The 9,597-nt window shown below is 49.5% G+C and overlaps 1 protein-coding gene across 2 annotated transcripts in view; it reads right to left on the bottom strand.

Moving 5' to 3' along the window:
• Window positions 1-651: 651 nt before the first annotated feature.
• LOC103183773 (MAGUK p55 subfamily member 2) overlaps window positions 652-9,597 on the bottom strand; it is a 34,702-nt gene continuing 25,756 nt past the window's right edge. For both annotated transcript variants that reach the window (XM_042343350.1, XM_007901418.2), the window contains exons 7-13: window positions 4,778-4,909; window positions 4,362-4,470; window positions 3,838-3,906; window positions 2,888-3,049; window positions 2,444-2,646; window positions 1,729-1,857; window positions 652-1,569 (exon numbers count right to left, since the gene is read on the bottom strand). In XM_042343350.1, coding sequence (XP_042199284.1) covers window positions 1,393-1,569; window positions 1,729-1,857; window positions 2,444-2,646; window positions 2,888-3,049; window positions 3,838-3,906; window positions 4,362-4,470; window positions 4,778-4,909 — 981 coding nt within the window. In that variant the 3' untranslated portion in view covers window positions 652-1,392. The remainder of the gene's footprint in view (window positions 1,570-1,728; window positions 1,858-2,443; window positions 2,647-2,887; window positions 3,050-3,837; window positions 3,907-4,361; window positions 4,471-4,777; window positions 4,910-9,597) is intronic.

Here is a 9,597-nt window from a genome sequence, read left to right as displayed (position 1 = left end):
CAAGGCATGGAATGTTTCTGAAGTCAACGGAAAATATCGGACGCGATAAATATCACATCGTACCTTGCCTTCTTCCGCCCCTGTAATGGGTCGGTCTACTGGCCAGCTAAGTCCGCGATCGTACGAGCGTGTGAGTGTTTCTTGAAGAAAAAGCTAATCTGTGGTTCTGGAACATTTCTATCTCGGTTTGACCATTGGTGTTGCAGTCGTCTCGTGTCTGGAAGCAGATATTTTTTTAATTGGTGAGCAAGATTAAGCCCAGCTCGTCCCATTTAAATCAAATTGGACCAAATCACCTTCCACTTGAGAGCAAAGGCGGTACATCCTTTCGAATCCTGGATTGATAATTTGTACGTAGCAGTCAAAAGGTTGGCAATGCAGAGACACGGGGTGGGGGAATTAAATTCCACCTGGCTCTGGGTTTTACTCTCATTTCATAGCATTTAGGAGAGTCTAGGATTCAGCAAGTTCTTTGGCAAGTCTGGGATAAAAGCTTTGCTTTTGAAACTGATTCCCTCCAAGTTCCCTTTAAGAGACTAGAGAAAAACCAACTTTATGATTCAATTTGCCAATTAATAATAATAATAATCCTTGCATTTGATATAGCGCCTTATCACGTCATTGAGACATCTCGAAGCGCTGCACAGGATACACTGTAAAGTGAATTAAACTGCCTGTTTTGTGGGCAATTTGCAAATTTCTGGACACTGAAATGCCACTGAATCTAGACCCAGGTGGGATTTCTCGCTACCCTGTCCTCTACCCCGATGGAGTGATCCTTGGAGACGAATAAAACAAATCAGGAGATGGATGAATCCCATGTGACGTCTGACCTTCTTTACTTGCACATATGTCATTGTAAAGCAGGTCAGAAAAGAGACTTTTTAAACCAAGCACCTGGTGGGTAAACATTGAATTGAGCACAAACCTGAATCTCCGAGTTTGAACGCAGATCACAAGACTGCTGTTCTCACTTGGAAGGAATGCAACAAAATAGGGGGCCGTCTGGGTGATACTCACAACAACTCACTAATCTCATGAAATCTATTTGATAAACCCAGAAATTTGTTGAGTCAATAAACTCCCCCATCGAAGTGAAACGGGTTCGAGTTCAAATAAAACACGCTTTGATTACTGCCTCCGAACTGTACTGGGTTTCCCGACACCAACGTGGTGTCAGGAGACTAAAGACTTTTCTCCTTAAAAAAAAAACACCCTTTTTATTGAACCATCGGACTGAGATAACCAGAACAATATGAGGGCTAAGGCCAACCGACTGTGCCCAGCTGTAACCTTTTCAAATTCGCTGGTAATTCTCCATAGGACTTCTTTTCTACAAGGTTGATGTTTTTGTTCCAATTCCAACCAGACTCCATCGTCTTCCGGATGCGTTTAGTAAACCCAGCTAACTGGCACCCACTGGGGGTCTATGCACAGTTTCTCCATAGTTGACTGGAGTTTGTGAAAAGCCTTGTCCAGATTATCATTCCCAATGACGTAGTCGAAGTAGTGATTATAGCATCGATGAATTCTGCAGCTTTCATCCACTGTTTTCTTCAAATCCGTGTCCTTTTTTGGGGTGGGGGTGGGGTGGGGGGGGGGGGTGGGGGGTGAAACGTTTATGGAAAATTACAACTGCAAGTTTCAGAGCTTTGTATTTATAATAATAGTAACAATAAAATAATAATAGTAATCCTTTAATGATATTTCGACACAATCAACGCTTACGGTTAGCTGTTTGGTGGTGACTCCAGCGTCGATGGCTGCCTTGTGCATAGCTCGGAGAGTATCCAAATCTGGGGCCTCAATGAAAACCACGTAGGGCATGAATTCAGATGTCCTTAGGACCTTCAAAGCCTTCGAAAGACACAGACCCGGAGAGATTAAGGGTTACACCATTACAATGTCCCCCACCCAGCAACGGGTTATCACAAAGCTACTTAGAAAGTCTGTCCGAATCCCAAAGCGAGCCGTGAAGTAGTCGTTAAGAATATTCCTGGCCTCACGAGGTCTCGAGTCGCGTCACGGAATTCACGGCCAACGCAACGACTTCTTCTGCGTGTTTTGCAGGCAAACGTGGTGGCCGATTTGATAACAACCACAACAACTTGCATTTACACAGCGCCCTCCCTCACACAGCGTAGCGTCCCGGAGCACTTGACAGTGACGGAGCCCCCCACGCCAAGCCGGGGGGGAGGGGGAGCTGGAGGTGGAGGGAGACCATAGGCATGGCCGAAGAGGAAGGTTTTCAGGTGCGATCTGAAGAAGGGGCAAAGAAGGGGGCAAGGCGGAGGAGAATGTTCCAGAGTTTCGGGGCAGTGCGGCTACCAATGGTGGGAACGGAGGGCACGAGGGACCTGCAGGATCTGACACCCACAAAGCAATATCCTACGCCACACCCCCCCCACCACCACCACCCCCCCACAACCCCGGCTTACCCTACCTGTGGGTTCACATCCAAGATGCAAATCTTTCCGGATTCCACGACTCTGTGGATCGAGTCAATCTTGGTGCCGTAAAGATTCCCTTCATATTCGCCGTGCTCCAGGTAACGCCCACCTTTGATATCGTTTTCCATTTCGTTGCGAGACACGAAGGTGTACACCTGACCATCCTTTTCATCGTCCTTCGGCTTACGAGAGGTGACTGCGGGGAAAGAAACGTCAGCCGTTCATGTCAACCATTCGGGCAACTCGGGAGTCAACAACAGTTTAATCGATTGGAAACACTACTTCGGCGAGCGAGCGGTAAGACGTCTCAAAGCGCTTCACAGAACATACTGTAGAGTGAATTGACTGCGTATTTTGTTGGGCGAAACGCGGCAGCCAATTGCGCACAGCGGCGTCACACGAACATGAACAAAACACAAAATACCGCAGAGACTTACAAGGGATGGTTGTTCCAAAGCGCTTGGGCTCTGACAAGATTAGTCTGTTTTTCAAGCTTCTCCTCCCAACCCCTTGGGCTCCAATCAGGACCAGAGTCTTTCTCTGAAACGGAGGCATCTTTGCCATCTCCTCGTAGATCAGCAGCTCGTGACGATCAAACTCTGAGGATTGAACACACGTCGACACACACTGATCTTCTGCCCGTATCCTCGAAAAGCTTTCCACTGGGAATCATCATCATCATCACCACTGCTGTGCGCAATTGGCTGCCGCGTTTCGCCCGCAAAATATACGGTCAATTCACTTTACAGTGTATCCGGTGAAGCGCTTTGAGACGTCTCGAAGACGCGATAAGGCGCTTTGTCAAATGCGAGGATTATTATTATATCATCACCATGATAATAATCGGCGCATTTGACGTAACACCGGCAGGACCTATCAAAGCACTTTGTATACCGTAAAGTGAATTGACGGCTTTTTTGTACGAGTCCCGGCAGCCAATTACGCAACGGCAGTGTCCTACAAACAGTCGTGGACTGAGTGACCCATTTATTTGATTGTTTGTTTGTTTATTTATTTATTTTCGAAGGGATTAATCTCCTCCGGAAAGCGATCCGCCAGTCATCTAACAACCGGGTTCCCTACTTTACAGCGAGGAAAAACAACAACAACAACAACAACAAGATTACATTTGGATAGCGCCTTTCACATCATAAACGGAGGGAGGCCTGTGTGTCGATTGAGGAAACTGGCCCAAGATCTCGCCCTGGCCCCCCCCAGGAATCGAACCCGAGTCCTCTCGCTCGCGAGGCGAGGGCTCTAACCGCTACACCACGGGACAGTGGCAACCACTCCACCCCCAGGCTCCGATTTCGCGGCCTAGTTACCTGAGAAACAGGTAGCCCGCTTGCGCTGATCATACAATGAGCAACAATCAGACCGGACCCACCTGCATTCTTGGTCGTGAGATACATCATCTTTTTCTTCTTTTTGCCCCCCATGCTCCCACACAGCCCTCCTGAAACAGAGAGCAACGTGTTCACCCTGAGAGCAGAGTACGTGTGTATTCAGGAGAAACAAAAGGCAATGGAAAATACAGCACAGGGAATGAGGCTTGCAAAATGTCACTTGGTGTGATGCCAACATTCGAATGAGAAGCGTTGAGGCCAACTGTAGCCCTAAACCAGATCAGCTCCTACAATCCGACACACGAGTAATTGTACAGCACTTTCCATTTCAGCCGCTACGGACGTCCGAGGCTCTGGAACTCCCTCACTCAATCCCTCCGCCCTTTCTCCCTGACTTAGCTCCCGAGCTGGAAGTCGGAGCCGAGGGTGAAGGGGGCGGGGTGTGTGTGGGCGTGGAGGGTAAAGATGACCGAAAAGCACGGGCGAAGAGACGGACCTTGAACGAGGTGAAGGAGGGAGGGAGGCAGAGTGAGATACATAGCTTGTTAAGTTACCCGGCACTGACCTGAAGAAGTGGAGAAATCCCAATCCCGTTTGACAAACGCTTTCCTCTTTTCCTCCAAGAGCTGGCTAGGAATCAGGCCTGCGCTCCCACCCTCCTTTGTGTGACAAGCCTGGATGGGGAACGAGCGTGAACCTATTCAGGCTGATCACGAACCAGACAGAGACAGAGAACCCCCTCGACTGCCCCGCACCGGGACCCAGGCTTCCCTCCACCCACATACCCTACAACCACCCCCAGGCCTCCCCATTCCCACTCCGTCTACCCACACACACATCCCTACGTGATAAGGCGCTATATCAAATGCAAGGATTATTATTAGTTATCATATTAATATTCTTAATATATTATGTATCCTCTATGGTCTTGTGCACCGTGACCACTAGGTGGTAGCCCAACACATGCGTGGTTGGACTAACCTGCCACCAGTTGAGATCTTCTTGGTTCACAATCTGCAGAATGTCCCCACAGGCGAACTTCAAACCAGCTTCCTTGCAGGGGATCAGGTTGTCAGTGTTGGGGTCGTATTCAAAGTGGCACTTCACGAAGACCTGAAGGGGTGAACAAGAGCAGAGGGGTCACTCGAACTTCCGTGACCCACATGGTGGGGAGGGGGGGAGGGGGTGGGGGTCGGTGTCAGCCTTGGCTCAAGCCGTTAGCGTTCTCGCCCCCGAGTCGGGAAGGTTGCGGGTTCAAGCCCCCACCCACACGTCGCGGCTTGAATCCTCGGGCGACCTCGTATCGGATGAGGCATTAAACCGAGGTCCGTTCAATTGGATGTTGAAAGGCGACAACACAACTTGCATTTACACCGCGCCCTTCACGTGGGCTAGCGTCTCGGAGAGCTTTAACAAGACCCAGTAGCACCTCCTGAAAAGTGGCCAACAGCCCTCCAGGTTAAATTGGACTGTGCGCCTTATAGAATTGCGCGGGAGCCAATTTGCCAACACAGCAGCGTCCCCACAAACAGCCACGACGTTTACCTGTTGGCCAGGACACCGGGTAGAACCGCCGTTTCTTTTCAAAGAGCGCGGTGGGATCTTGTAACACGCTTTCATTCAACTTTCCTCACCTCACCCTCCTCCCTCCCTCCCTCCCTCCCAGCCCTCAGCTCCACGTCCATCCAGCCAGGAATGCCAAGTGCTCTGTGCTCCCCTTCGTGAGAGGTGCTGTGTGAAGGTAAATTGTACCTCATCGTATTCTCAAGTGTCAGGATCTGTGAACGGTGGAGGTGCGTTTGCACTTTGGAATGGAGCGAAGACGCGATAGGAATAACGCTAATAATCCTTGCACTTTGATATAGGGCCGTGTCATGTTTTTTGAGGCAGAATGTGAAATTAAAATTAAAAGCTCTCTCGCGATCCAAGTAATGCATCGAGTCACAAATTACGCCACAAGTGTTAGTAGGCACTGGGCTAAACGATTACTGTGTTGTGTTGCTGTACAAGCTTGGAACATTCTTTTCTTGCTGTACAACCTTCGAACGCCGGCATTGTCGTCCCGTTATAGAATTCCAGCACTCTGGAATGTGACGGGGGGGGGGGGTTTGAAGGACGTGACACTCGTTTATTTAAGAGACACAGAGAAAACGCAGAGGGCCATTAATATTTGTAGGACAGTCTGTTTGTTTGTCTGTCCGTCCGTCTGCCGGTCGGGTTATCTGCTCCCCAGCTTCACGACTTAGCGACTGTGAAACGGGAGGGAAGTGGGTTCATTCAGCAATTCGTTCACCGTATAACCACAAGATGCACAAACCGTACACTTTGCAGTACGTGCTGTGAATTGGTTGAGACGTCTCGACGACGTGATAAGTCGCTGTATGGAATGCAAGGACCATTATTATTATTATTGGTCGATGCAACGCCTTCACTTCCAGGGTGAGGGGGGGGTGGGTGGGTGGGGGGGATGACTCAAAATGAAACGTTTTAGTTTTGAGAAGTCCCCTTGAAGCGAAAGGCGCTGTAACAAATAATAACGGTGCCTTGGGACGTTCTACCAGCGTCATACCCAATGTCCTGAAATGACTTTCCGTAGGCTGGGGGTGGGGGGGGGGGGGTGAAGGGGGTGGGATTGTGTGTTCTAATTAAGTACGTATGAGGCTGACTGCTTTTGGATCCAGTCTGTAGCCTCAGGAAAGCATTCAATTGGATTTCACTCCTTTTATTGAAGTCTGGTAATAGAATTTTAACAAAGTGTCTCCTTGTCAAATACAACCTTTGGGTTTGACGCTGTTAAGTCCTCCACATTGCTGCTCTGGGGCACTGAACTGGAATAAATAGTCATTTCCTACATCCATTGGTTTTTGTGGTCCTACTAAAATTGGACCACGCCTGCGCCAACGATAATGACTTGATTCAGCCAGTGCTCCCTTCACTGTCTGTTTCTCTTGCCTCCGAAGTCAGGGGGTTTTGTGGGTTCGAGCCCCACGTCGGGGACTTCGAGCTCACAGTCTCGCCGGGTTAGGGAGGAGGTAGTCAGCTAGGGTCCCTGCTCCTGGCCCCTCTACAGCACCCTTTACTGGTGAAGTGCGTGCGCGCGCACGCATGTAGCAGCCAGGTGGGGAGAGGTCAGGCTTGGCGGCGTTTTGTGGGTGGTGGGGGAGGGGGGGGGAGAGAAAAGGCATTTACACCGCACTTAAAACCACTTAATACCATCTTTCGTCTTCCACAGCTGACCCAGTGATCCAAATATATTAAACCTGCAAATAGCGGCTGGGTGTGAGCTGACACACATCCTCCTGCTCTTGCAAGTTTAAATCGCAGCATGAATCACTCACCACTCACCTTTATACAATACAATACAATTCGTACCTTTGTCAAGAAAGCTAATGCTCCTCAATAGAACAGTAATCATCGCTGCGTTTGCCACTGCGCCTTATCACGTCGTCGAGACGTCTCAAAGCGCTTCACACGATACACTGCAAAGGGTAGTGACCGTGTATTTTGTGGGGGAAAAGCGGTAGCTAATTGGGCACAGCGGTGTCCCACAAACATTATTTTTCGAAGGGATTATTACCCCCGGAAAAGCGATCCGCCAATCAACCGACAACCGGGTGTCTATTTACCGCTAGGACTTTTAAATCAGGTAAAAAATGGGTAGGGTGCCATTGAGAGCACTGCGGGGGGCAAGCTTCTCACTGCTTGTCCAGCTAGGACCACCCGACCCTCACCCTTTGGGGTAGAAGAACCCACGGAAACGTACCCCAGTACCAGACTTGAGAGGAGCCGAAAGGGACACACACAGCGGCGGGGGAGTATAAGCCGATTAAAATAATTGGGACACGGCCTCACGAAAAAAAATGTTTTCGTCGTTAAATTGCGGTATTTACTATTGTTCTTCACAGTCGAACCGTCGTTTTTTAAAAAACGAATAAAGTCGAGCCTTTGACTGACATGTGGTGTGTGGATAACAGTGTGGGTTTGGTCCAACATTGAGAGCTCCACCTCATCCTCTCCTGATCGGTGGGTTTTTAATTATGTCTCGGAAGCGTGGAAGCCTTTTTGAGGCGAGGCGCGCTGACAGACGAAACGCTGAGGCACCTCGACGAGACAGGGTCTCTTCTCGTTGAGACATGCCGCAATGGATTCCGCCTGGTCGCACCTGCCTACGTGATCTTCTCTAGAACAACGATGATAATAATGATCATAATCCTTGCGTGTGACACCGCACCTTATCGCGTCGTTGAGACGGCTGAAAGCCCTTTCGCACCACATATTGCAAAGCGGAGCGACCGTGCATTTCGCGGGCGAAACGCAGAGGTGTCCCCACGAACACTCATGGATTGAGTCACCAAATTATTATGTACTGTTGAAGGGATTATTACCCCCGAAAAGCCATCTGCCAATCGTCCAACCGGGTTCTTACTTACAGCCGGGGAAACAGAGGCGAGAGGAGTGAGCAAACTAACCTGGGAATCGAACCCGGGTCCTCTCGCTTGCGAGGTGGGTGCACTCTCCAGAGGCAGAGATGGAAAGGAGCCATAGAGACGTCTAGCGAAGAGGGGGAACAGCTTGTAAAAACAGCTTGGCGTCTTGTAAAAACACGGGCGTCGATGTAACGAGAGCAATGGGTTGGCGGGGCTGGAAATGTCACTGCACAGATACGTATAAAAAAGAAGAGCAGAAAAGAGAGAGACTCTCTTTGTGGCAGCCCGGAGGAGGATAAATTAGGGCTTTCAAAAGATTGCTTCAGTCGTAATTACATCCATTATCCCGGAGTGACAGAGGATCATGTCCCTGACTGAGCAAGATGGGATTGGTGGGGCGGTGGGGAGGGGGAGAGGATTTGTTAACGCTGATGGCTCCCAGAGTTTCTACTTACAAAACAGAACCAGTTCCTGGGATAATAATAATAATAATAATAATAACAACAATAATAATACTTGCATTTGATACAGCGCTTTTCACGTCTTCTCGACGTCTCGAAGCGCTTCACAGAATAGACTGTGAAGTGAATTGACCGATATTTGTGGGTGAAAAGCGAGGCGTTCGCTTACAAAACGCGCAGTCACTATACTGCGCGCTTGACGATCCCGCGAAGCGCTTTGTGACGCCCTCCCTGCGTGAAGGGCGCCGAGCCCTTATGATTGTTTGCTTTGACTGCAAGCTCTGCCTGTAGTCCTGTAGCTCAGTGGTTAGAGCACTCACTTTGCAAGTGAGAGACCTGAGTTCAATTCCAGGCAGAGGGCGAAACCTTGGGCAAGTTTCCTTACTCCACACAGAGCCTAATAATAATCCTCCAAAACCAAAACCAATAATAAATCGGTCATTTTCAATCTACGACTGTTTGTGGGACATTGCTGTGCGCAATTGGCCGCCGCGTTCGCCCACAAATATACAGTCAATTCACTCTACAGTGTGTTCCGTGAAGCGCTTTGGGACGTCCTCCCGACGTGAAAAGCGCTATATCAAATGCAAGGATTATTATTATTATTATTGTTATAATGTCTCGTCCCTCATGCATCGCATAAAAAAATTCCTGCCTCGTTCTGATTGAGAAACCCGCACGACCGCCCCACGACCTCGATCGGCCTCTCGATCCCTTGGCGTCCATCTAACCGTGAATCCTAAGCGCTCTGAGAAGCTACCCCGCGCGGAGGGCGCTATATAAGTGCAAGCTGTTGTTGTCGTCGTACGTCACTCCCTGAACCCCAACCCTGCGTCGCCCGCAAAATACCCGAAAGGTCACTCCACTTTGCGGCACAATCCTGCGAAGCGCTTTGCGAGGTCTCGACGAAGTG

The sequence above is a fragment of the Callorhinchus milii genome, unplaced genomic scaffold, assembly GCF_018977255.1.
Source record: "Callorhinchus milii isolate IMCB2004 unplaced genomic scaffold, IMCB_Cmil_1.0 Scaffold23, whole genome shotgun sequence".
Taxonomy (NCBI): domain Eukaryota; kingdom Metazoa; phylum Chordata; class Chondrichthyes; order Chimaeriformes; family Callorhinchidae; genus Callorhinchus; species Callorhinchus milii.
This window is presented reverse-complemented; position numbering and strand designations above follow the sequence as displayed.